The sequence below is a fragment of the Canis lupus genome, chromosome 9 (assembly GCF_048164855.1).
Source record: "Canis lupus baileyi chromosome 9, mCanLup2.hap1, whole genome shotgun sequence".
NCBI lineage: Eukaryota > Metazoa > Chordata > Mammalia > Carnivora > Canidae > Canis > Canis lupus.
This window is the reverse complement of record NC_132846.1, coordinates 70,269,108-70,294,742: the sequence shown is the minus strand read 5'-3', so window position 1 is coordinate 70,294,742 and position 25,635 is coordinate 70,269,108. Positions and strand designations below refer to the sequence as shown.

The window sequence follows — 25,635 nt, the reverse complement described above, 5'->3', positions numbered from 1 at the left end:
CACCTCACAGGCCTGAGTGAGGACTTGGGCCATGATGTGTGTGCATGCTGAGCATGGAGCTCGACACACAGTAGAGACTCAGGAAGTGGGACTGAAACAGCTGAGTCAAGAGGCTGGGGCCGCTATGCTAGGAGCTGTGAGGCCCTTTCAGGAGAGGCAGCCCAGGCTGCTGAGAGGTGAGCAGGCCCAGGATGCAAGCTTCGGCAGCCGGCAGCATCCTCTCGGGCCTCGGGCCCAGGCGGCAGAGAGCCAATGGGTTGTTATGACAACGGGAACTTGTCTGATGCAGCCGGCAACTCTAGGAGAAGCTCAGAGGACCAGCTGGCCAGAGTCCCTAGAACACTCTTGTGACCACATGTACACAGGGAATGGACACATTAGAGCCCCGTGCTCATGAGTCCTGAGGTCCTACTAGATGCCAGGCTCTGTGATAGAGGTGCCTAGCACATGTGTTCTCACACCGCTTCCTACCACTGTCCTTGAATGGGGCATCCATCTGCATGTGACACTGAAGGGACATGACTTGCCCAAGGTTCTGTTGGGGGTGTTGGAGAGGGACTTGACCTTGGGCCTGCTGCCTCCCACTGGTGATGGTAATAGTGATAGAGATGCTGATGGTGTTGGAGATGTTGATGGGGATGGGGATGGAGATGGTGATGAAAATGGAGATGATGACAGACATGGAGATGGTGATGGCGATGGTAGTGGTGATGAAGGTAGAGACAGTGATGGTGATGGAGATTGTGATAGTGATGATGGTGATGGGGAGATGGAGATGGTGAGGGAGATGGTGATGATGATGGTGATGGAGATAGTGATGGGGATGGGGATGGAAATGGTGATACAGATGGTGATGGAGATGGTGATATAATTGGTGATGGAGATGTTGATGGTGATGGAAATGGTGATAGTGATGATGATGGAGATAGGGATGATGATGGTGATGGTGAGGGACATGATGACAGTGATGGTGATGGAGATGGTGACAGAGATGGTGATGGAGATGGTGGTGGTGATGGTGATGGAGTTGGTGATGGAAATGGTGATAGTGATGGAGATGTTTAGAGTGATGGTGATCATGATGGTTATGGAGACCACAATGGAGATGGTGATGTGATGGAGATGGTGATGGCTGGAGATCATGATGGCGATGGTGGTGCTGATGGTGGTGAAAATGGAGTTGGTGATGGTGATGGTGATGGAGATGGTGAAGGAGATTGTGATGGAGATGGTGATTTTGACAGAGATGGTGATGGTGATGGAAATAGAGTTGATGATGGAGATGGTAATGGCGATGGACATGGTGATGGAGATGAGGATAGTGATAGAGATGAGGGTGGGATTAGAGATAGTGATGGAGTTGATGATACTGTTGGAGTTGGTGATAGAGATGGGGATGGAGATGGAAGTGCTGATGGTGATGGTGATAGAGATGAGTTGGTAAGGAGATGGTGGTGATGGAGATGTGATGGTGATAGAATTGGAGGTGGAGATATTGATAGAGGTGGAAATTAATTGGCAATGGAAATCATGATGGAGATGGTGAAAGAGATGGAGATGATGATGGAGATGGTGGTGGAGATTGAGATGTGATGGGAATGGTGATGTTGGTGGTGATGGGGATGGTGATAGAGATGAGTTGGTTTAGGAGATGGTGGTGATGGAGATGTAATGGGGATGGTGATGGGGATGGAGATGGAGATGGTGATCAAGTTAGTGATAGTGATGGAGATGTCGATGGTGATGGAGATGTTGCCGGAGATGGAGTTGCTGATGGTGATAGTGATGGAGATAAGTTGGTGATGGAGATGGTGGTGTAGATGGGGATGTGATGGTGATTATGGTGGTGATGGAATTGGTAATGGGGATGGTGATGATGATGGTGGTGGCAATGGAGATGGTGATGGTGATAGTGAAGGAGAGGAGATGGGGATGGAGATAGTAGTGGAGGTGGGGTTGCTGATGGTGATGGATATGAGTTGGTGATGGAGATGGTGATGGAGATGGTGGTGGTGATTGTGGTGGAGATGTGATGGGGATGATGATGATAATGAAAGAGATGGCGATGGTGATGGTGATAGAGATGATGATGGAGATGGTGGTGGCATTGGAGATGATGATAGAGATGGTAGTGGTGGTGATGGGAATGGTGATGGAGATGATGATGGTGCTGGTGATGGAATTGGTGATGGTGATGAATATGATGATGGTGGTGGCAATAGAGATAGTGATGGTGAAGGAGAGGAGATGGGGATAGGAATGGTGGTAGAGGTGGAGTTGGTGATAGTAATGAAGATAAGTTGGTAATGGAGATGGTGATGGAGTTGGTGATGAAGATGGTGATGGTGATGGAGATGGTGATGGTGATGGAGTTGGTGATGGAGATGGAGATCATGATAGAGATGGTGGTGATGGTTGTGGTGACGGCGATGGTGGTGATGGAGATGTGATAGAAATGTGATGGTGATGGAGATGGTGATGGAGATGGTGATGGGGCAGGGGCTGGATGGCTTCTGCTGAGGGGGTATCCAGCTGTTAGGGGGTGGCCATCAGGGGACTGCAGGGCTGGGGTGATGCTTGGCTTTCTAAGACCCTGAGATCCCTGCCACCTCCCCAGTTCTCAGCCCCAGAAGAGGTCCACTCCTGACTACTTATGAGAACCTACTGTGGTGGACCTAGGCCTGTGTGGAGAGTGAGGACAGAGCAGAGCTTGCATTCCTAGGGGACACAGAGAATAAACAAATGATGGCACACATACCCCTGGCAGTTGGGGGCTGTGCTATGAGAAAAGCAGGAGGGACAAGAGGCTATTGCAAGGGGACCTGATCTGATCTGGGGTCTGCAGGGTGACAGGCTGTTGCCTGGGGCCTTGAATTTAAATGGGAATTAGGTAATGAGACAGAGGGAAAAAGAGAGGGGGGGAGAATGATTCTGGGGGAGGGAATAGCACATGCAAAGGTCCTGAGACCAAGTAGAGCTTAGCACATTCAGGAACTTGATGGAAGTTCCAGAGGGCCGTTCAGGGAGGGAAGACCCCTCAGTGTCTCTAGAGAAGACACCGGACTGGCAGGGCCTTGCAGGGCGTATGAACAGGTGACATTGTCTGGTTATCTGGTCTGTGAGTTTTCAAGTTCATACTGCTGTGTTTGTGGGATGGACCAAGCTGGATCAGCATAGGATCGGGGGGCTCCAGGGAGGGGCGATTCCAGGTGAACAGGTGAGCACACACAGTGGCATCTGGGACCAGTAAGGTGATGTTGGGGATGAAGGGATGTGGTCAGGTCTGAGAGAAGCTGCCTTGCCAGAGCCTGCCGGTTGGCGGGGGAGGGAGGGGATGGGGAGAAGGAGGGGTCCAGGCAGCTCCCATGGAGCTGAGCTCATGGAGCTTTTCAGACATTCAGTTGTAGGTGCTATGGGGCATTCAGAGAGTGTCCAGTGAGTCCAGGAAAGAAGGGGTCCCTAGCACTTGATATGAGACATCTAGGCACCGCCAGTGGGCAGGGGCCTCAGGTTCACAGCCGTGAGTAGGCACTGCCAAGGGAGTCAAGGCCATGCTCTGAGCAGCACCAGAAGCCCAGATGGTGGTAGTGGGCACCAGCTGGCCAGCCAAGGGCCTGGGGCTGCCACCCCCTAGCAAGACTTCCTCTGATTCATGCAGGTGCACCCCAGGAATGCGTCCTGCCTCCTGTCTTCCTGAGATGCCCAAGGCAGGCACATCTCCTTCCACACGGGAGAAAGCGCCCGGGCCTGACCTCTGGCCTTTTATCTGGGTTAATCTCCTCCATTCTACTCCCCCATTTAATTACAGCCTGGGTCCTCGTGTGCCAAAGGCTCTTTCCTCTTTGCATTATCAGCCACTATTCCTTGCCTTATCCCCTGTGTATTTTTTTATTTTTAGATTTTTATTTATTTATTCATGAGAGACACAAAGAGAGAGGCAGAGACACAGGCAGAGAGAGAAGCAGGCAGCCCGACGTGGGACTCGTTCCCAGGACTCCAGGATCACATCCTGGGCTGAAGGCAGGTGCTAAACCGCTGAGCCACCCAGGGGTCCCCTCCCCTGTATATTGTTGAGGGATTGCACACAGCTGCTAGTAACAGAGACGGATATAACCAGAGCGCAGATAAGACGGGGGGTTATTTCCCCCAAGTTAAAGCACCAAAGGCAGGTGGTCCAGGGCTGGTGTGATGACCCCGTGGTCATCAAGAACCCAGGTTCCCTTTATCTTTCTGCTCTTCCGTTCTTCGGATATAGGTTCTGCCGCAAGTTTGCCTCGTGGTGCAATGTCACTGCAACGGCCCCAACCATCACTTCCATGTTCCAGTTAAGGAGCAGGAGGGTAGGGATCGGGAGCAGAAGCAGCACATGCAAGCTGTGTGATCCCTTTTAAGGAGCTCTGCCGGCAGTCACGCCCAGTAACTTCTGTTTATATCTCCTTGGCTACCCCTTGGCTGCGAAATGCAGTCTTTTAGTGGAGTATCTCGCCTTCCGGAATAAAAGGATTCCTTTACTGAGGACGAATAGGAGAACAGTGGGCAACCGGCAGCATCCACCAGGCCCTCCTGTGTTGCGGAGTCAGTGGTGTTCTAAAGTCCCCTTCTGCGGGCCCCGTGCTCACTCCTTGCGGCCGCGGTCCCAGCCGTCCCTGTGCCACCTGCCCCTCGTACCCGACACCGCACCTGGCAGACGTGAAGGGAGTGAGTGGAGCGTGTGAGGCCCAGCCCCGCCCAGCCCCGCGCTCCCCTACACAGCAGGCGCTCAGGCCGCGCAGGCAGGGCGGGCGCAGGGCTCAGGACATGACCTTCGCTGTGGCACTCTCTAAGCCCTGAGGCCCAGCTCCGGGTCGGGGAGAATCAATCCAGAGGGCGGGAGCCCCCCTGCCACGTGCTGTCTGGATCGATGGGCAGGCGGGCATTCAGCTGATCGCTCTGGCCAGTGAGGGACGAGTGGCCGTGACCCCTCCCCGCCGCCACCAAGAGGGTGTGGGGACCCCAGTCCCGTGGGAGGAGAGAAGTTGGGGTCCGGAGGCGCTCGGACAGGCTTGACCTTGGACTGACCAAGGAGGATGCTCTCGGGGGCCGACTCCCAGGACCGGGGCCCCGACCCCAGCAGCCCCGGGCAGGATGGCCACGGCTCCGTGTCGCGGCCCAGGGCCGAAGCCCCGGGGACCGAAGCGCGCAGAGAGGACCCCCACGGCCGCCCACCGAGTCCCGGTCTCGGCTGGCACCCCGAGGGCCGCCGGATGCGCTGCCCCAGCTGGGCCGCTCGGCCGGGCCGGGAGGAGGCACCCGCGGCCCCCCCGGGGCCCCCCGACCCCGGCAGCAGGGCTGCCAGCGGCCCCCTCGCCCGGCTGGGCCTCCGCCGAGAGGCCAGGCTGCCTTTCTCCAGATTCCTGGATGAGGTCACCGTGCGCGTGCTGGACCCTGGGACCCTGGAGGCCTTCCGGGGGCCCAGAGGCCGCAGCCCGGAGCCCCCCGCTGGGGATCGAGGCCCAGGCCCCGCCCAGGAGCCCCTCGCAGGAGCTGCGGCCCCGGAGAAGAGCCTGGCCCTGAGCCCGCCGCCGTCCTCAGCCGCGGCTGCCTGCAGAGCGGGGCCGGGCCGGGCCGCGGACACCGGGGAGGCTCGCGTGGGCAACGGCAAGCTTGGGGGCCAGGCTGCCTCCCCCCGGAAGCCTCCAAGCCGGGTGAGTCTCCGCCTCAGCCCATCCTCCAGCAGGCCGCTGGGCAGAGGTCCGCTGCGGTCCCCTCCCTCCTCCCACGGGTCCTCTCCGGGAGCCCCGCTGACCCCCTCCGAGGCCCCTCATCACGCCCCTCTTATAAGACCTGTAACGGGCAAGACCTTAAGGACCAAAAGAACGAATCTCTAAGGTGAAATTTCTGGCTTGGGGTGAGCAGAATAATGCTGACCCCAGTGCACAGGAGCCAACAATACTGACAACAGTAATAATATCCCCCCCCTCTGTGGCAGAGGCCTCCGTGTTTTACCGCCGGATTTTGTGAGGTTACCCCTTTGAATATTCGAACCTCAGACACCTCCACGTGAGGTACTGTCACTGTCCTGTCGGGCAGATAGGTGGCCCCGTGTCCTTCGCTAATTCCCCCGTTTTGTAGAACTGGAAACTGAGGCTCTGAGAGGCTGCCGCTTGCCCCAGGTCCCATGTCCCATGGGGAGTCTGGGCTAGGACCCAGGTCTTCAAATCTCAGTGCAGGTGTCCTCCTCGGCACCCCTGCACCCACACACACCCTGGCCTCATAGATGGGTAGAAAGCTGCCCCGGGGACGTAGTTCTGCAGAGCAGCACCCCATGCACGTGCACGCTTCCTCGGGTTGACCACTTTCCCCCAAACCAACCGTGTCCCCGGGGGCCAGGGTGGGGTTTTATGGGCTCTTGAGGACATTGCCCCATCTGGACTTCTCCAGGTGCAGGACCGAGGTTGTTCTCTGTCCCACTCCGGGAGGTTGGTGCCATCGTTATGCTCCCATTGTCCGGGGGAGGAAACTGAGTCTCAGGCCATGCAGGGGACCCAGGCAGTGTTAACCTGTCCCTCTGCCCCTCTGCTCCTTGGCGTCTCTTGCCGACACCCACCCCACTGCCACCCCCAGCGACCTGTCTCTTTGTCCCGGGACGGCCGGAGGCAGCATGGCTGGTAGGGAGTCCTGGCCCTTCCCCTGTGGCTGCTGGGCCAGCTGTACCCAGCTCCGCCTGGGAGCTCTCAGCTTGCGGTAGACTCAGCTCAAGGATCCACTGCCTGCAGGTGACCTGGACGGGTCACCCACCCCCTCTGGACTTCGGGGTCCCGGGCTATGAAAAAAAAGGCAGGAATGATCATGATTCTTCTTTTGCCTTGTCACAGGGAAAGCATCCAACAGGTGCCCGATACGCATCCTGGCCCCTGCCTGCCCACAAGGGCCTGGCAGTCTGCGACCCCCGCCTCTGTGCCAGTCTGAGCCCTGCACACAGAGCAGCCCTCTGGGGACGTGGGGCCCTGCGGGAGCCCCAAGACGCCCAGGCCTCTGGAGGGTTCTGTCTCAAGGCTCCTCACACATGCCTCCTCCAGGCAGGAGGGGACTGCCAGGCAGCACAGGGCTGTGGGGACCAGGTGGGGGCCAGCAGTGGGTGCCAGGGAGCAGGGCTCCATCCGGAGGCGCAGGGAGTGTCCTTCCCCAGGGAGGGGGAGGGGGCAGCAGCCTTCCCCACCCCCCCCCACCCCCAGGGCCATATCACATGGCAGCGAGCACCTGCTCTGGGTCCCCTCCAGCGTCACATCAAAGACTCAAAATAGGTAGGTCAGAGAGACAGCAGGATCAGGCCGGTTTCCCGGAGCAGGAGCAGGGGCAGGAGCAGGCTCAGAGGCTCAGACGAGCTCAGCCCTCCGTGTCCTCGTGGCGTGTGGGGGCGGGAGGACTGGAGGCCGCCTGGCGCACAGTAGGAGTTCAGTCCCTGGCATGAGGATGGTGATGGAGGTCGTGACGCCGGTCCCTCTGCTGTGTGTCCCCTGCCCTCCCAGCCCTGACGGGCCTGTGTCCCCAGAGCTATTCCCAAGGTGGGGCTGGAGCTTTAGGGTAGCAGGGCTGACCCCTGGCCTCCATCCTTTTTTGAAAAGCTCTTTTTTGAGGATAATGCCTGGAGTTTCACCACGAACAGCTCTGGGAGGGAGCTACAACCAGGGGAGGGCCCTGGGTTTTAGTCCGGCCTCTGTCCCCCTCTGTTCCATCTGGCTGCGTGGCTGTGGGTGGCCCTGGTCCTCCCCTTCGTTGTCTAGCAAACGAAGCCCCTGGGGAAGGCCTCCGAGCCCTCCAGCTCTGCTACCCACGGGCCTAATGACAGCACGAATGACTCCAGCCAGCCAATTCCTGAGGTCAGGGGAGCGCAGGAGGTACGGGGCCAGGGTCAGGGAAGGAGAGGCAGGCCGGGGGCTCTGAAGTAGCCCAGGCGCGGCTGTGACAAGACCCCTGATGCCAGGCCCAGGTGTCCCCAGCTCCTGCCCCTGGGGCTGTCCCACTGAGTGGCCTCCGCAAGTCACCCACCCTCAGGCCTCACAGTCCCCATTGTCTAGCTAAGCTGTTGGTGAGGTAGGTGTGGACAGAACCTCTCCCCAGTGGGAGCCCCCCTGCGAGGTGCTTCTGGCGGGGGGGGGGCAGCTGCTTCCCAGCTCCCCAACTGTTGCCACGTGGGAATGTGGGCCGGAGTTGCCAGATCTTGCAAATTTTCAGTAGAAGCCAAAAATATGGAATTTAAAATGTAAACTCTCCCAATTTTTAAATGTTGGCTCAAATGTTTTTAAAAAAATTTTTTAAACCTCTTGCAGGCCAAATACAACATGCTGGTAAGCCAGATTTAGCTCTGGAGGCCAGCTTGCAGCCGCACTCGGCTGGGAACCCGAGGCCCTGCCTGAGGCTACTCGCGGAGCCATGAGGCAGGGTGGGGAGTGGGCCGCGGCACCCCGCGGCCTGCCCGGTCCTCTGGAATCTTCTGGAATCCCAGGGAGGAGGACACTCCCGGCCCTATCTGGGGACAGCAGCGCCTAGCCGGGGCCTGAGTTCAGGCCCCCGACTTGCTGAGGGACCTGAAGCCAGCTTCTTACCCGCCACATGGTCTGCGAGGGCCTGCCCTGCCCCCTTTGCCGGTGACCCCCCCTCTCCTACCTCCCTCCGCTCCCTTCTCTGGGGGCCTCGGCTGGCTCCAGCCCTCCCTGAACCCTGACTTGAAGAGCACCCTGCCCCCCAGCCCTACTCCTCCGCTGCTGGGACTTGTAGTGCTGCGTGTACCCCGCCACTCCCAGAGGCACAGCCCCTGGACCTGTGCGCCCGCCCCCTTGGTGACGTCCTACCACAACATCTGTCACTTCTGGACCCTTCCAGCCGCCTCGGCAGCTATCGGGGCACCTGTCCCCTGGCCCGTGAGACACCTCCCTGCTCCCCACTTAGGACCAGATGCTCCCAGACTCCCCGGGCCCCCCATGCCCAGAGCTGCTGCTCCCGCCAGCTCCCCAGTCTCTGCTCGGTGTCATCCTGACCTCCTCCCAGTGGACAGCCCCAGCCTTCCCTCCTTCTCAGCAGAGGGGGCTGCAGGGGCTGTGCTGACATCCCCTGTAATCTGCATCCCATGGACAAGGTCAGCACCGTGAGGCCACAGAACTTCCTCTGGTTTGTTCTCTGCCGAGTCCCCTAGAACAGGGCTCACCGTCAGTGTTTGTTGAGTGAATGCAAGAAGGCATGTAAAGCATCTTAGAAGGCTGTCCAGCCCGGATGATTAAATTCAAAGGCTGGCTCTCCAGAGGAGCCCTATCCCCGAGACAGTCCCTTACACATGGCTACCTTGTCACTCACAATGTCCTTTGAAAATTTTCCATGTGCCCTAGTTGAGGGATTGAGCTCAGAGAGGTTGAGAGCCTTGCCAGAGGTCGCACAGCTGTGTAGGAGGCCCGAGTCTTCATCAGTGGGAGGTGGGTGACCCCTGTGGTAGCCGCACCCGGGAATACTATCCCCCTGTGCCCCCTCCACCTTGTTCAGCTTGTTTCCTCCCCTGGGGGCAGAAGTCGGGTAGCAAGATAAGGGGGAGACTGAGGAAGCCAGAGCCGCAACTGGATTTACAGAGACACCGAGGTGGAGCACTGGGGTCAGAGCCTGGGAGGCCAGCCCCCAGCCCCAAGGGAGGGCAGGGACTGGCCCAGGGTCACACGGTGCGTCAGAGGCAGAGCTGGGACCAGAACCCAGGCTCCCTGGGTCCCAGACCTGGCTCTCAGCACTGAGCAGGCCCGTCCCTGGACGGGACTCACTTTCCTTCTCTCTGTATTTCCGAAACAGAAGGATTTGGAGGGGGCATGGGCAGCCAGATGGTCCAGTGGAGGAGTCACGCCCTGGCTGGTGGGAGGGAGGTGTGGAGTGGAGACCCACGTCCTCACAGGGGCTCCCTCGGCAGGACTCTGTGCAGATGTGCCCTTGGGGTCAGGTGCCACCCACTTGGGGGTGGGCCTTAGGGAGAGGCACGGGGTGGTGAGTGAGGGATAGGAGCCCCGAGGGCAGGAGGGCGCTCAGGGTGCGGAGCAGGTGCCTCTGGGCATTAAGAGCGACTTCAGTGGTTCGGGTGTCACCACCTGCCACTGAGGCCCTCCGTGCCAGGCCCTGGGGTTAGAGACACAGTGGCAGAGGCCGAGGGCCCTGCCGTAGGGGTCTCATTTATAGGACAGGGGCAAGGCGGGCAGGCAAATGACCAAGGAGGAGTCCAAAGAGGGCTGCTTCAGTTGGGTCATCAGAGAAGGAAAGCACTGGTCCTGCAAGATCTGGGCCTGAGCCTCTCAGGTGGAGGGAAGGAGTGCAAAGGCCCTCAGGCCGGAGCCAGTTGGGTGAGCTTGGGACCAGCAAGGTGGCCGGAGTGGCTGATGTGGGCCAAGTAAGGGGCAGGTCGGAGGTGAGATCAGAAGGTTAGGCAGACTTGCCTCCCTTCGTCGCCTCTTGGGAGTGCCTACTGTGTGCCAGTCACTGTGCCCAGGGGCCCCTGGGAAGGTGGCATCCCGAGGAGGGGCGGTGTTGTGGACCAGCACGGGCAAAGACAGAGAGCAGCTGGGCTGAGGCAAGGGCGTGTGGCCTACAAGCAGGGCTCATGGGATGTTTTAGGGAAATAAAGGTGGCTGCTGGGCCGGACCCCCGGGAGGGGACAAGGTCACAGTATGCGGCAGGAAGAGGCACGGGGCCACGCATGAGGAAGGGAGTGTCCTGAGAAGAACACTGGGATCCCGCTTGCCTGCAGGGCCCTGGAGGGGCCGGAGGGGCCCTGCGGGTATTTCCTGTCCCATCACTTCGCCCTGCAGATGCTGAACGTTCCGCGGGCCCCTCATACAGTCCCCAACCATCCCTGCCCTCCTCTGTAATGGAGCCACCACCTCTGGCCCGAGACCCAGGCAGTCCCCGTGTTCTGCTCTACCCAGCCCAGCAGGCGGGCCTTGGCTTACTCTAGGTGACTTTGAACACGCCCGTTTCATGCTTTGGTCTTGTTTTTCTCATCTGTAATAGGGGCATCTCAGGAATATCCCCAAATCCTGTGGTTATGAGTTGCAGAGTTGCAACTTGAACGCGGGACTCAGGCCCCAATACCAAAACCATTGCCAAAGGCATAGCACCTCCCCACCGGGCTGGTCTCACTGCCCGCCCTGCTCCCCAGCCGCGTACACCTGTGACTGCCCATCGCATGTGCATCCAGAGCTTTGCACAAGATCCCAACCCCGAGGGAGGTGCCAGGCTAGCCCCTGGGAAGGGCCCTGCCCCAGGGAGTGGGCATCTGGAATGGAGACCCAGACCCAACAACTCCACTGGGTCTCCCCGGAGGGCTGCCTGGTGGAGGTGACCTTTAAGGCGAGGGCACAGGCACCGGGTCTGGAGAGATTTTGAGACATCGCGGAATGGTCAGAGCCAGGCTTCAGGGTCTGGGATAGCGGAGTGAAGGAAGGCGAGCCAAGGTGCCAGGGCGAGCCACACACCCCCCCTTTCCTCACCAGCCTTCCTGCCCTGCCCCCAGGCGCCAAGGCAACTCAGCAGCCTCTCCTAACACTCCTTGGGGCAGAAATTCCCAGACAGACCTTTTAGAAGAGCTGAAACATTCAACATAAATAATTAATGCTAGATTTTTAAAATTAAATTTTAATACATTCTTATTAATTTCAGACAAACTCCCTGGCAGGTCATTCACTGTGAGCGATTGAGACAACTGGAGACATCTGAGGGGTACCCCTAGCCTTTGGGGGGAGAAGGGCCTCTCTCTGAGGGCTGGCTTCCAGGCCATCTCTGGCCTTTGCTTTCCTCGTCTGTAAAATGGGAGAGCCTGCTTCCCTGCAAGAAGTGGGGGGGGGGGGGGGGCACGGATGTGTAGGGCGCGTGTGCAAGCATCCATCCTGGCCATTCCGCGGAGGGGGGACTCCCAGGACAGGGGCAGGGGTTTCCTTTCTCAACCACCAGCCCCCAGAGGGCAGGGCTCACCTCATTGGCCGCCCCCTGCCACCAGCAAGAACTTAGCCCAGACCTAGTGAACGGGTGAGAAGGCGCTGGTGGCCGAAGGAACGCTTGGACTTTTTGGGTTGGGTGTGAACCCGGGTGGGGCTGACCCCGAGGAAGCCCGGCTCCTCCCACCCCGCGCTGGCCCCGCGGAGGCCCGGCCTGCTGGGTGCTGGGGGTGCCCCGGGAAGGGACAGGGCGCCCGCCTGGAACTCACGGCCAGAGAGAGGGAAGAGGCAGGAAGAGGCACGCGGGAGTGGCGCGGGGTGCGGCGTGCAGTGCCCGCGGTTATTGAGCGCCTGCTGTATGCCGGGATCTGGCGTGCCGGGGCGGTCATGGGGCCCCGGGGAAGGTGGGCCCGGGGGAGGCAGGGGCTGGGGAGGCACCGGGCGGGCAGCCAATCCTCTGTCCTTGGGGGAGGAGGCTATCTGCAGGGGTCTGGGCGCGTGGTCCCCGACAACTTTCAGAGCGCGCGGTGCGCCGTGCGCGGGGCCAGTCCGCGCCCCCCGGATCCTTTCTCCCAAATTCCTCCCCCCACCGCCGTCCGCAGCCGCCGCGCTGAAGGGCAGCCGAGCGCCCCGCCGCCTCCCCCTGCCCCCAGGCCCGGCTCGCAGGTGAGCAAGCAGGCCCGCGGGGTCCCGGGAGGGCCTGCCCCAGCGCCCGCGGACGTGGCGGCCCGGCCCGGCCGAGGCCCCGGCCCGGCCCGGCCTCCTGCTCGGCGCCGCTGCCCGGGCTGCGCCCTCGCCCGGCGGGGCGGTGGGGGAGGCGGCGTGGGGCCCGGACCGGAGCGGAGCGCGCTCCCGGCGGACGCGGCGGCGGCGCCCGGAGCGAGGGGCCGGGATGGGCAGTCATCAGTCTTCCCAGGTGTGTGCGCGGTCCCTGCGCTCGGACCCCCGTGCCCCTCTAGGGCCGTCACGGCCGGGGACAGCGGGGGACGCCCCCGGGAGCCCGCCCGCCCCGCGCCGCGCCCGCGCCCCCCGCCCCGCGCAGGAAGTGCGGTGCCGCCCGCCGGCGCCCGCAGGGTTAACGGGCGCGGGTGGGGCCGGGCCGGCGCCCAGGGGGGCCCGGCCGAGCGGGGCTGGGCAGGGAGGGTCTGGGGCGCGCGGGCGGCTCTGCGCAAGCCCGGCAGGGAGCCCCGCCGGCGGGCCGGGCGCGCGGGGGTTAATCCCTCGGGCCCGGGAGGGGCGAGCCAGGCCCGGAGCCCCGGAATCCCGCGGCGGCGGGGTCTCCGCCCCAGGAGTCCGCGGTCGCAAATGCCGTCCCCCTCGGATCGCGTGAGTGTCGGGTCCTGCGGTCCCGGAGGCTCCCGATTCCCGGATTCGAACATCCTCCGACCGGGAGATTTCTGCGATTCCGGGCTCGGCGTCCTCCGGGAGGGAGCGCGGGGCCGGAAGGGTTAACGGGCGGGGCGGCGGCCGCGGGAGAGTTAACGGGGCCGGGCCGGGCCCCCCTTCCTCGGGCGAGCCCGGGATCGCCCCGGCCCGGCGCCTCCAACCCCCGCCGCCCCCCGGGGGGCGTAACTCGGGGCCGGGGCGCGCGGTGGCCGGGCGGGCTCACCTGTTACTCGGCCGCGGCCCCGCGCGGCCCCGGAGTGTCGGGCGGGCGGCCGGGGCGCAGGAGCCGGGGCGCAGGAGCCCGGGGGGCAGGAGCCGGAGCGCAGGAGCCCGGGGGGCAGGAGCCGGGGCGCAGGAGCCAGGGGGGCAGGAGCCGGGGGCAGGAGCCGGAGCGCGCGGGCCGGGCCGGCCGCCCACCGAAGCGCGGTGCCCCCCGCCGCCCGCCGTGCCCGCCGTGCCCGCCCCTCCCGGCCGCGCGGAGCGCACGCCTCCTGCCTGCTGACCCTCTCCTTTGGTTTCTCGCAGGCCTCTGCCGCAGACATGGAGAAACTCAGGTGAGTGCGGCGGCTCCCGGGCCGGGGCGGGGGGCGCGGGGCGGAGGGCGCGGGGGGTGCGGGTGCGCGCGCCGCGAGACAATGGGGAGCCCCGCGCGGGGGCTCCTCGGCCCGGGCCGGGGCTGCGGCCCCCCCGTGCCCCCCGCGACCCTCCGGGCTTCCGCGCCCCTGCTCGCGCCGGGTCCCCGCGCCCCCCCCCCGCCCCCAGCTGACAGTTGCCTGGATCCGAGCTTTTAAGTTTCCGCCTGGTGGGGGCGGGGCGGGGGATGGCGTCCTCGCGGTGGCCAGCCGAGGCGGCGCGTCCTGGAGCCATTTTGGGGGAATCCCGCGAGTCTGGGGAGTGTCCCCTGCGGCCTCCCTCCCGGCGCTAAACTTCCAGCCCCCGTGGACTCCCCCGGGCTTCCCGGGAGGCGGCCGGGGCTCAGCCGATGGGAATATGCACGGCTTCCCCCTCGACGTCCCGCCCCTGACCCCACTCCGGGCAGCCCTCGGGTGTCTTCCTTCCGGAGTCTGAGCCAGGTCGTGTGGGCAGCAGGCCCGGCTCCAGGCTTCAGCACCCGCCGAGGGCCAGGGGGTCCCCTGACCCCTCCTCCCCGGCCTGGTGCGGGTCGGCCGCTCACATCCCCTGAGGCTGGGAGCCAGCAGAGCCCAGGCTCCTTCTGGGACATGCCCCACTGGCTCGGGGACAGAGCCCCGGGGCCCTCCCAGCAGGCCCGGACCCTCTGGGCGGTGGCTCCGTGCAGAAGGCCCAGGTGGGAGCCTGGGACAGGTGGGCTCGCAGAGGCGGCTCACTGGATGCTCAGAGCAGGGCCATCTCCTGGCCACTGAGCTGGAGTGCAGCCCTGCCTTGTGGGTCCCACCGGGCAAGGACAGTTGTCCTGGGCTCGGGGGAGGGGGCCAGTCTCAGATCAGAGGAGCTCAGATCCAAAATCCGATGCTCAGTCAGGCCCGCCTTGTCACGATCAAGGTCCAGGTGGGGCCAGGGAGGCCCCAGGAGCCACAGCCCTGGCTGTGGCCACGCAGACGAGCGTAGGCCTCTGACCTCAGGCCCGGGCCCTCCTCAGGACCCCATGTTGGCTGTCATCTCACCAGTATCCCCACCTGGGATGGGTCCCATGAAGAAGGGGACACTACTTAACTCAGCTGGAGCTTGCAGGAAAAGGTAGCATCCAGAGGGCACCCCAAGACCAGCTTGGGGGGGGTCTGTCGGTGGTTCTCTTTCTCTTTGTCTAGCTCTCCATGCCCAGCCAAGGCTCTTGAGCACCCACCCCTGTGTGCTGGGCAGTGGGGACACAGAGGACACAGGTGGGCAGGTGAGCCAGGTGGACAGGTGAGCCACCTGGGCAGGTCCACTGCCTGAGATGCTAAGGGGACCAGGCGTGGTTTTGCCAAATGGGCTGAGGGCTTCCCTGCGTCGAGTCCCAAAGGCTGGCGGCAGTAGCCAGGGCCTAGGCTTCTGGGCTGCTTTGGGCCACTTGGGCTTTCAGCTGAGGCAACATTTTGAAACTGGTGGGAATGGGGGTCCCATGGGGCCAGGACGTAGCATAGCATCCCAGAACTGGGGAGGGTCCCCTGGTGTCTTCTTCTCACCTCATTAGTGTTCTCAGAGCTGCCTCAGGGGTCTTTCCAGACCCTTCCTTCCCAGCCAGTGCGGGGGCTGCCCCTGTAGGGTTCCATCCTACAAATTTAGTGCCAGGGGTCTAGGACCAAGAGGCCCAGAGGAATGGTGGGGAAGTTGGTCAGCTGGGGTAGGTCATGGTGCTTGGGGTCCCACAGATCCAGTCTCTGGCCTCAGTTTCCTCATCTGTGAAGCAGATGTCCCAGTCACCTCCACTTTGCAGGGCTGTTTGGGAGGATGATGTGCCTCACCTGAGACCTGGTCCGTAGCAGGGGCCCAGGTGGGGGTTTGCTGTGGGGCATCTGAACCACACTGTGGTGGGTTCCCCAGGCAGGAGCAGATGCATTTGTGATCCAACTGGAGGGGTTTGGGGGTGTCCAGAGGAATAACCCTGTGCCCGGGCCCTGCCTCCTGCCACTGGAATGCAGTTTCTGTATATTGCAGGCCGGGCTGGGGATCTGAACTGATCCCCGCAGGGCAGGCCCTTTGCCCCACAAGGTACTTGCCATCCCACCCGCACTGTGGTGTCTGGAACCAAGCCTGGCCCGTGTGATGACTGAGCAAATGACCACATCACCTGGACCCCACCCCCCCGCCTTTGTGGCTCCCTTTGCAGCGGGTATACACTGGGCCCCCCTTGTCCTGGCCCCTCAGCCGACTCCCTCTGCTCACCACCCACCCCATACTGAAGTCCCCCTTCCCAGTCCCAAATAAGCTGTCGAGCCTTTCTGCCTTTGCCTGTGCCCCTGCCGTGCCCCTGCCTAGAACGCCCTTCCACCTGCCTTCTTGTCCACGCGACAGACTCTTTGTTCTCCCAGACACCTTTTCTCCGTGGCTTTTGTACTCTCTTGCCCCTTGCCCCCCCGAGTGGAACCGTTCCCCTTCTGGTTGCCAACACCTGCCTCGGGCGCGGAGACCCAGTAAGACCCAGGCGAACCCCCAGAGCAGGCAGGGACGCGGGCCCATCAGTAGATCCTCCCAGGGATCCCAGGCCGGGGACTCTGGGTTGGGATTTCAGGGAGGGCTTCCTGGAAGTGGAGGGGGGGGCTGGAGGGCTCACGCCCCGAGCCTGAGCCACCCAGTGGCCCCACAAGTTCTTGCTTGAACCAAGGCTTGAAGAATGAATAGGAGTTTGCAAGGAGGACAGGCTGGAGAGACTTTCCAAGGGGCATAAGGGCCGAGGAGGCCTGAGGAAGCAGGGGTGCATTCTGGGAAATGGGTGAGGGGTGGGGCATGCGGGTCCCAGGAGGGCCCCAGAGGGGAGCCCCTCCCAGCAGAGCCTGGGTGCGACCCCAGGATTTTTGCAGCCCTGGGCCCCCGGTACTGCTCCCCGCGGCTCTGGCCACCTGTCATCTGGCATCCCGCGTACCCCCGCCCTCGCTCAGCCGCGCCCCCCCCCCCCCCCCCCACAGCCTGAGCAGATGTTCCTGTGACACTCGGGGGTATCGGGACGTCCAGAGTCCCGCCTCGGAGCAGCCGCTAATCCTCACATTAATCGGCTCCTCGGCTTCCCTCGCACGGGGTCCCCTCTGCCTTGGCTCCCGCTGTGGCCACTTTGTCTGCCGCAGGCCTTCGGGCAAGCCCTCTCCTCCGCGCCGGCTCCCGTCCCCTCTGTCGTGTAGGAAAGTGGGTCAGCCGCCGCAGGGACAGAGAAGGTGCCCAGGAAACCAGAGCTCTTCCCGCCATGCGGCCACCCCTCCCTCCCCCCAACTAGAATTTTTCAAAGTTGTGAACTGTGATGAGCATACACAAAAGGTAATAAATATCCGTGCGGTCGAGAGATGGAGTTCAGGAAGAGCCGGCACCCAGGGCACCCAGGGCACCCAGGGCACCCAGGTCGAGAAGACCAGGCCTGCCGCTGGCCCTCCAGGGGCGCCCAGGGACCCCCCAGTCACGGCTCCCTCCAGCTCCCCAGAGGCCTCTGCCAAGCGGATTGGGCCACCTAAGGGCACCCCTAACTGAGTCTTCTTTTGCCTGGCCTGGAACCTCACATACGTGGAAACTTCCAGCCTGTGCTTTGCAGGCCGGCCTTTTTTCATCAGAAACGTCTGTGTGCGTGTTTGGGGGGGCGGTCCACAGCTGGCGCTCTCGGGGAGCTGCACGTGTGAGTGACGTTACTGCCGCCCGTTTATTCGCTACTGGGGGAGTCGGGGCGGCTCCCTCCTGGGCCTCTGGCACGGGCTGCCGGACACCCCCGTGCAGGTGTTCTGGGGACCGCGCGCCGCCTCGCGGGGGGTACGCCCCGGAGCAGGAGGGCCCGTGGTCGGAAGGAGGGGAGGCCACACTCCGGAGGGCGCTTCTCCCAGTCAGGCCGGGGCCCTGGGAGGCCCCGTGTCTCCCCACAGCGTCCCCTCACTCGGCGTCGTCAGGGGGTGGCCGTGGTGCTATTTCTTGGGGTGGCGCTCATCGCTCGGCCCCGGATTACTGCCCATGGGGGGCTCCTCTTTCGTAAGTTCTGTACGTGTCTTCCCGCCAGGTCGTCCTCCCGGCTTGCGGGTGATCTTGGGCCAGGTCCTTGTCGCTTGCATGTGAGCGAATCAGCTCCCAGCGGCTGCTTGCTTCCCACCCTTTAAATGGTCCTCCGATGAACACAAGTTCTTACTTTTCTTGTTTTTTTTTAGGATGTTATTTATTTATTCATGAGAGACACAGAGAGAAAGGCAGAGACACAGGCAGAGGGAGAAGCAGGCTCCATGCAGGGAGCCCGATGTGGGACTCGATCCTGGGACTCCGGGATCATGCCCCGAGCCTGAGCCACCCAGCGGCCCCACAAGTTCTTGCTTTTAATTCTGTTGAATGTGTCAGGCGTTTACTTTCTGCAAAGCTTTTTTGCACAGGGACACCCCGATGCTCGGGCCTGCACTCTTTGATCCGCTCACAGGACCCATCCTTGCTGTGGTTCTGCCCATGCCAGATGCTGTTCTCCAGGCTGGAGACACTGGGACAAGCCCAGCCTGACATCCTGGAGACAGAGACAGACGTCAGGTCGTGTCAGAAACATCAAGTCCCACTGGCCTCCCCTCCCAGGACTCTCCCTGCACTGGCTCCCTCTGGCCATCTGACCTCCTTGCTGATCCTCAAACACATTGGACAGGCTCCTGCCCCGGGGCCTTTGCTGAGGCTGCTCCTTTCTACCTGGAATGTTCTTCCCCAGATAGCACGTGCCTCCTGCCTTCTCTCTTTTCACATCTTTTTCCAACGTCACGGCGGTGGGGGTCTCCTGACCACTGTTTCCATTTATAATATTAACCCCCCACTGTGCCTCTTCTCTGCTTTGATTTCATCCGCCGCCCTGATCTGCCCCTGACTAGTGTTTTGTTTTATTTCTTTATCTTATTTATTATCTGTCTCCCCCACTGCGAACCCTTGTCCAGAACTAGCACATAGTAGGTGCTCAGTAAATGCGTTTGACTGAGACTGTACTGGGGCAGACAGTGAGGAAGGAGGGGTGGGACGGCCTCTCCCCACTGCTCACAGTGCCGGGGAGGGGGGCTTCTCCCCTCTGCGCCCCAGGAAGAGGAGTGTTGGGAGCACTAGTGCCCCCCACCCTACTCCCTGGCCCTCTGGGACTACTGTTGTGTTTTTTGTTTGTTTTTTTTAATCACCCCCTGAGAGGCCTTCAGAGCTGCGAGGGCCTCTGGTGGAGGGACTTGGCCTCAACAGTTGGGGGGGGGGTGTCTTGCTGAGAGAGGAGCAGGAGCAGGGCAGGGGGACCAGCGACAGGAGCTGGTCGACAGGTGGGACCGTGGCTCTGGAGCCAGGGCTCGTCCTCACCTGGCGGCTGAGCCCCACCTTCCCGGTGTTCCCCTCCCTGAGGGATCACCACACTGGAGGGCCCCAGGGCGACCGAGGGCCCTGGGGAGACCGGCCAGAGGCAAGAAGGGGATGTGTGCGGATCTCAGGGGCCAGGAGAGCCACAGCCCCCTGAGCATCCTGGCAGCGCCCAGTTGGAGGGGTCCCATCTGGGTCTGGACCAGATGGTGCAGCCCGCTCACCTGTGGGTGCCCACTACACCTGTCCCGAGGGACAAGCAGGCTCCCGGCACCCCCTCCAGCGTCCCCCCTCCTCAGGGCCCTGCCAGCACCCTTCCTGAAGCCCAGAACCAGAGGCGAGCCGCTGACAGCTCCAGATCCCCACTGACCCCCCAGAAGCCCCAAACTTCTGTGTGGCATCCAGGTGACCGTTAGCCCCCCCGTACCCTCCCCCACTGGTCACTCCGAGGTGGCCTGTCCTGCCTCCCTCCACACCCCCCTCAGGGACCCCCTTCTCTCACCTAGGAGTCTCCACTGCCTTGGCCCCCTGGGTTGTCACTGTTGATTTAATTTGTTCATCGATCGCGCACTTGACAAATATTTATTGAGCACCCACTGTTTGCTGGAGGCTGCCGTGGCCACGAGGATACAGCCGTGACAACAAAATCCCTCTAGTTAGGAGAGATGGAAAACTTTGTAAAATAAATATCACAGTGACCAGAACTATGGAGACCAAAAATGCCCCCCAAACGGGTGGGTGGGGGTTTTGGCAGCAGGGCCTGGGAGCCCCGCGCCCCCCCCCCCAAGGTGATACCTGAGTGCAGGGCTGAGCAGGTGAAGGGTCACCATGCCCATGTGCAGGGGGGCCGGGGGAAGAGCCCCAGGCAGAGGGAGCAGCAGGTCAAGGTGCAGAGGAGGGAGCTGACCCCCAGCAGAGTGAGGAGGGGGCTGGGGAGGCTCGGGGGGCAGATGGAGGCTCGGGGTGAGCGGGGGACCATGGCGTGGTCGGGTTTGTGTGCAGCAAGGGTGCAGAGCTGGGAGGCAGGGACCTGGAGAGTCGTGACAGCCGCTCTGACCGGGCAGTGGCCCTGGACGTGGGCGGAGGACCCTGGAGTATTTGGGAGGAGCGCGGACAGGGTCTCCTGACGGGTTGGGTGTGGAGTGCGAGGCAAGGTCGGGCACCCAGGACAACTCCTGGGTGTTGGGCCTGAGCAAAGGGTAGAGCCGCTGTCACCCGAGATGGGAGAGCTGCAGGGGGAGGGCAGGTTTGGGGACGCACAGGCCGCCATCTCACCCCTGGCCTGGGGTGGCCCTGCTGCACACCTGCTCTGGGCAGGCCCATCCTGGAGGGCATCGCCATTCCCTGGGCAGGACGGGTACGCAGTAGGTGCTCCGAGGGATGAAGGACCGGCTGGCATCGTGGTCTTGAACCTGCCAACTCAAGGAGAGGTTTCCTGGGGACTGTCCACCTGCTGAGATCCATCTGATGTGTCCAGGATTGCTGTTGGGGTTTCTGGTCCCTTCCCTCCAGACCGCCTTCTCTCCACCTCTTGTCTCCTCTACCTTACTGAGCAGGCACAGAGCAGGGACCTCCTTAAGTGGGGCCCCCAAGGCTCTCTGTCCCACTTGTAAACCTGACCCTAGAGGAGGAAGTCTTATGGGCTAATTCTTACTATGGTGTGAGTGACTACCTCGTTTTGAGCTCTCCCTTTGGGATTCAAGGCACTGCAAAGAGACCCTCTACAGAGACTGTTCCCTCTTCTCTTGCCCTGCCCTTCAAAGTCTCCTGTCCTCACAGCACCTCTGAGTCCCTACTCCTCTGCAAAGCCTCCCTGATGAAGTATGTGGTTAGGAAGGTAGATTCACCTGGGTTTGAATCCCAGCTCTGTCACTTACTGGCTGTGTGGCCTCGGGCGAGCTTCTGAACCACACTGATTCTCAGTTCTGCATCTGTAAAGTGGGCACAGGAACAGTAGCGGCTACATTAGAAGGTTGTTTCGAGGGTGACGCTGTTCCCATGGACCTCGGCACGTGCTTCATGCTCTGGCTGTTAACTGCCGGCCCCTCTGACGGTAGCTTCTCTCCCGTCCCTACGCTCGGCCGAGGCGGTGGGGCAGGGGGGACGGTCGGGAGCTCGCACTGGGGCAGCGGCGGGGCGTCCGTCTTGACGGAGTCGCCGCTCCCTGCGATGGCGAAGACGAGATGGGCGTCGGGTGACGGCAGCAGGACGTGGGGCCCGGTGTCCCGGGGTCCTCGGCCCCCCTTCCCACGCCCCTCGTGGCTGACAGGGGCAGGCGTTGTGCCTCTGTGTGCGCCGTCCTGGCGGGAGGGGGTGAGGGCCAGGGCTGGGGGACCTGCGGTGACGTTTGGAGGGGTCGCCCTGGCGAGAGGAGGCCATCCTGGTGGCCACCACTAGGCCGCTGGCCCTGACACAGGCCTCGCCCCCGGCCACGGCTCCTTTGTGTGCTGAGGGGCAGCGCCCGGCGCCCGGGGAGGTGAGGGTCCGGTGAGGACACGCGGGTGGCACACAGTGGGCCTCACCGGGGGACTGAGGACTGCCCGTGATCTCGGGGAGAAGTTTCTAGGAGGCCACAGTGGTCACAAGTGGGCTTTGATTACACATGGGAACCCGGAGCCCAGAAAGGCGGCTCCTTCCCGCCCAGGGCTAACGGGTTTGCCCCCTGGGGCCTGCTCCTGTGGGCCTGGAGAGGAGCAGGGGTGCGGAGGGGAGGTGCAGCCGCAGGGCGGCCCGCCAGGGGCCCAGCGCAGTGGGGCGTCGAGGCAGCGCAGCCTTGGGGCGGCTGCCCACACCCCCCGTGGCGTGGGGTCACTGATAAACCCCCCACAGCTCTGATAACCTTCCCGAGCCCCAGAATTCCAGAAGCCGGGCCCTCCGCCCACCCACTTACTGTGCGCGGCTGTCTGCAGCGGGAGCGGCCGCGGGGTGGACTTAGCGAGGCCTGCGTGGGGTCCTCGCGGGGCAGTCAGGACCCAATCCCAGGGTGCCCACCTGAGGCGCCGGCTCACTGTCTCTGGGGCCGGCGGCCGGTGCTGGGGGGTTAACGGGGCGCCCCTCGTCGCCTATGGGGTTAGATCAGCTCCGCGGCCCTTCCATCCAGCTGTCAGGCTGACTCCGGGTAGGGGGGGTTGTGGCCTGGGGCAGGGGAGGGGCCCGGGCCCAGGTGTGCGCAGCCCGCCTTCCAGGCCCCGCTAGAGCCCAGGCTGGCTGAGCCCGGTGCGGGGGAACGGGGCACCGGGCAGGGGTGTGTGGGGGGCTTCTTACTGCATGGATTCCCACCCCTCCGGAGGCGGCCTCCTCAGGGCTCCCCTTGCTGGCTCCCTGCCCAGGGACAGCCCCAAGCCCAAGCCCGCCGCCGGTCCCCCCACTCTGCTGCCCTGAGGACCACACACTGGGCCTGCTCTCAGAGCCTTCTGCCTCCGGATCCCCGCATCCCGGCCAGCACCTAGTCCACCCTTCCCCCGGGCCTGGGCTCAGGTCAGCCCATCCTCGGGCCACAGCGTGCCCCTGCCAGGCCAGGACGTCCTCACCTCCGGACCTCTGAGAAGAGGTGCTAGTGGGAGGAGAAGGGCTCCGCTGTGCCCGTGGCTGCTGAGGAAGCAGGTCACTGAGCTCTGAGAAGGGACAGGCCAGAGTCAGGTGCATGCTGGTCCTGGTACACCTGGGAGTGAGGACAGACAGGCCTGAGCCAGGTGCACAGTGGTCTTGGCACACCTGGGAGTGAGAACAGATAGGCCTGAGCCAGGTGCACAGCGGTCTTGGCACACCTGGGAGTGAGGACGGACAGGCCCGAGCCAGGTGCACAGCGGTCCTGGCTCACCTGGGAGTGAGGACAGAGAGTGTTCCCATGGAGCAGAGAATGTGACAGTACCCAGAGGGTCAAGAGAAGGTTGTTCTCAGTGCGGGAGACGTAACTCTCCCTCTGCCCAGGAGAGAATGATCTGGAAGAGAGGGAGCGATGGGTGGCTCAGGAGCGAGGCGAGAGGAGCTGCGCCAGGCCTGGAGTGGGCGGAGGGCTGCCTGGCGGGTTGTGTGTAGTAACAGGCGGGCGTGCCGGGTGTCGGGGCAGATGCTGGTAGGTGGGTACACCTGCTGCTGACATCTGTGGAAGTTCCCTTGGGGCGGCTTCGTTTCCGCAGGGGAGAAGGAAGCGAGGTCATCAGCTGGGAGTGGGGCTGGGGGCGGAGGTGATAGGATTCCGGGTCACTCGATCAGTTGAGCAGAGAGTGAGGCCCGTCGCGCAGCTCTGTGATTTCCTGCTGTCCACGGGGAGGGGGCCGACCTCGAAGGGAGAGATGGGGAGAGGATGTGGCAAGTGGTGCACGGGGACAAGGTAGGTGGGGGGTGGATGGAGGGGTGTCCTGGCGGCAAGCTGGGGAGAGAACCGGGTGTCAGAAGTGGGATCACTGAATGGAGCTGGCCTCGGTGAAGGCAAGTGGGGCGTCCCTGTGGGTGTGGGAGCTGGGCCGGGTCCTCCCCTCTGCCCTGGGAGCGCAAGCCCTCCACAGCATCCCCCCCACTCCGTCATGGCTGCAGCAAGGGCTAGTCACGCATGTCTATGTGCCAGCCATGTGCTGGGGACCCGTGCTCTGTGCCCCTGACGGTCCCCTCTGCCAGCCGGCCTCCGGAGGCCAACACAGCATCTGTCCAGAGGCTTCTGTGGCCGGAAGGGGTCGACAGCTGTACACTGGGCATCGGGAAGCCTGGGTTTGGCTGGACTCAGAGGTGACACCTCAGGTCACGCGGCCACTCAGGGCCGAGGTCTTTCTCTGTAACCCAGGTCTGTTGGGACCAGCATGGACAGCAGTGACCTGCGGAGAGGGGGTACTGAGGGGACTCGGGGCTGGCGGCCAGCTCTGCCCCCACCAGAGCCCTGCTGTTTATCTCTGTTCCTCTTTGGGGGCAGAGTCCTCAGGCCCACCCGATGGGCCTTTCTTGAAAGGGCAGCTGGGAGCTCAGGGCCACTGTGCCGTCCTGAAGCCATGGGCACCTCTAGCACATGGCCACCAGGCTGTGCTACCCTGAGGAGGAGGAGCAGACGCAGCTCCTGCTCCCACACGGCACCCCCTGCATTGTAAGACCAGGAAGCCAAGAGGGCTTCTGACCCAGCGGGACGTCTAGGGGGGCTTCCTGGAGGAGGGGACTAGAGTGAACCAAAGAGCCGGGAAGGGATGAGCTGAGCAGGAGGGGGCGAGCTCCCCCTCCTTGCAGCTGCTCTGTCCACTTGCCCAGGCCTGCCCAGCCCCCGAGGGCTCACTAGGCCTCGGGGTGGGGGGCAGGAGCAAGGCTGCAGCCACCCGATGATGAGGTGAGGCGGGTCAAGCAGGAGGGAGCAGCGGGACAGCCACAGCACCGGGGCCATGGGGAGGGCAGGAGCCACCGTCCCACGGTGACCTCAGTCCCGGGGCCAGGAGAGAGCAGGACCCGGCAGGCGTTGGGTTCGAGGAGTCCCTCCACCTCCTAGCTGGAGCTGGCGGCCCCTCCGGGCTATGGGCCCCGGGTCAGCGCCGTGACAGCCCCCTGCCCCGTGCACACGCACTGGCACACACGTGCCTGCACGCTTGCGCACCACCTTCCCGTCGCCGTCGAGGGCGAGAGGGACAGAGAGAAGGGTGTTCTGTGCCAGGCAGGAGAGTGGTGGCCGCTGGACACGGACACAGGCTGCGCACATGACGGTCTCGGAGGCGGGAGGGGGACACCGAGGTCCTGAGGGGACTGTCTGTGGCTCCTGCCGTGGAGGGTCCGCGCGGGCCCCCCTGAGGGTTTCACACAGCCGTGCCCGGGGCTGGGGGCACCAAGGATGGCAGGAGACTATGGGAGGCTGGTCCACGGAGTCGCGGCCGGGTCCCCGGGATGAGGAGCCCGGGGGTGGGGGCAGGGCCAGGTGCCTGGAGAGAGCCGGGGAGATTGGCCCTGGCCAGGGGGCAGCAGGGACCAAGGCCCTGGGGTGGGGGAAGCCTGATGGCCAGGGGGAGCGAGGGAACCCCCACACCGGCAGGGGCAGGGCCATGGTGGTCCCGGGGACCAGGGGCTCCGGACGGACAGACGTGGGGGCATTTTGAGCGGGTGCTGTGGCTGGCCTTCCCCGTGCGCCCGGCTGCCGGGTGGGGAGGGATGGGGACGCGGGGGGCGCCCTGGCCCGGGACGCTCGGGGAGCCCACTCAGCCCCTGTAAGGCCGGGCCCTGCGCACAGCGGCTGGTCCCCCCCCCCGGGGGCCAGCTGGGGTGTTGGGGTCCCCGCCGCCGCCAGGCCCCGGGTGCGGAGGAGTTAACCCAGGGCAGGAGGGAGGGAGTGCGATCCTGGCAGAGGGGACACGGGGACAAAGTCACCAAGACGAGAAGCTGCCTGCAGCATGTGAGCAATGACAAG

General features: G+C 63.1%; 1 protein-coding gene and 1 long non-coding RNA gene across 15 annotated transcripts in view; one reads left to right on the top strand and one right to left on the bottom strand.

Moving 5' to 3' along the window:
* Positions 1–25,635, top strand: part of BEGAIN (brain enriched guanylate kinase associated) — a 44,398-nt gene that overhangs the window by 4,362 nt on the left and 14,401 nt on the right. For 3 of the 11 annotated variants that reach the window (XM_072839938.1, XM_072839933.1, XM_072839932.1), the window contains exon 2: positions 13,848–13,876. The exons of 1 other annotated variant lie outside the window; for it this stretch is intronic. In XM_072839938.1, the coding sequence (XP_072696039.1) occupies positions 13,848–13,876 (29 nt within the window). Of the gene's footprint in view, positions 1–12,135; positions 12,341–12,759; positions 12,853–13,108; positions 13,263–13,847; positions 13,877–22,544; positions 23,599–25,635 lie in introns of those variants that run through there. 7 more of the 11 variants (XM_072839942.1, XM_072839937.1, XM_072839940.1 and 4 more) reach the window with 4 other exon arrangements.
* LOC140640481 (uncharacterized) lies at positions 18,121–24,803 on the bottom strand. Of its 4 annotated transcripts, none has more exons than XR_012037207.1 (5): positions 22,796–24,803; positions 21,143–21,429; positions 20,570–20,684; positions 19,768–19,917; positions 18,121–18,456 (listed from the first exon to the last, which is right to left on the bottom strand). It is a non-coding gene; the product is annotated as an uncharacterized lncRNA (long non-coding RNA). The 4 variants fall into 4 exon arrangements; XR_012037209.1 differs by having other exon boundaries at positions 20,570–20,677; XR_012037210.1 differs by having other exon boundaries at positions 20,570–20,677; positions 21,113–21,196; positions 22,796–24,801.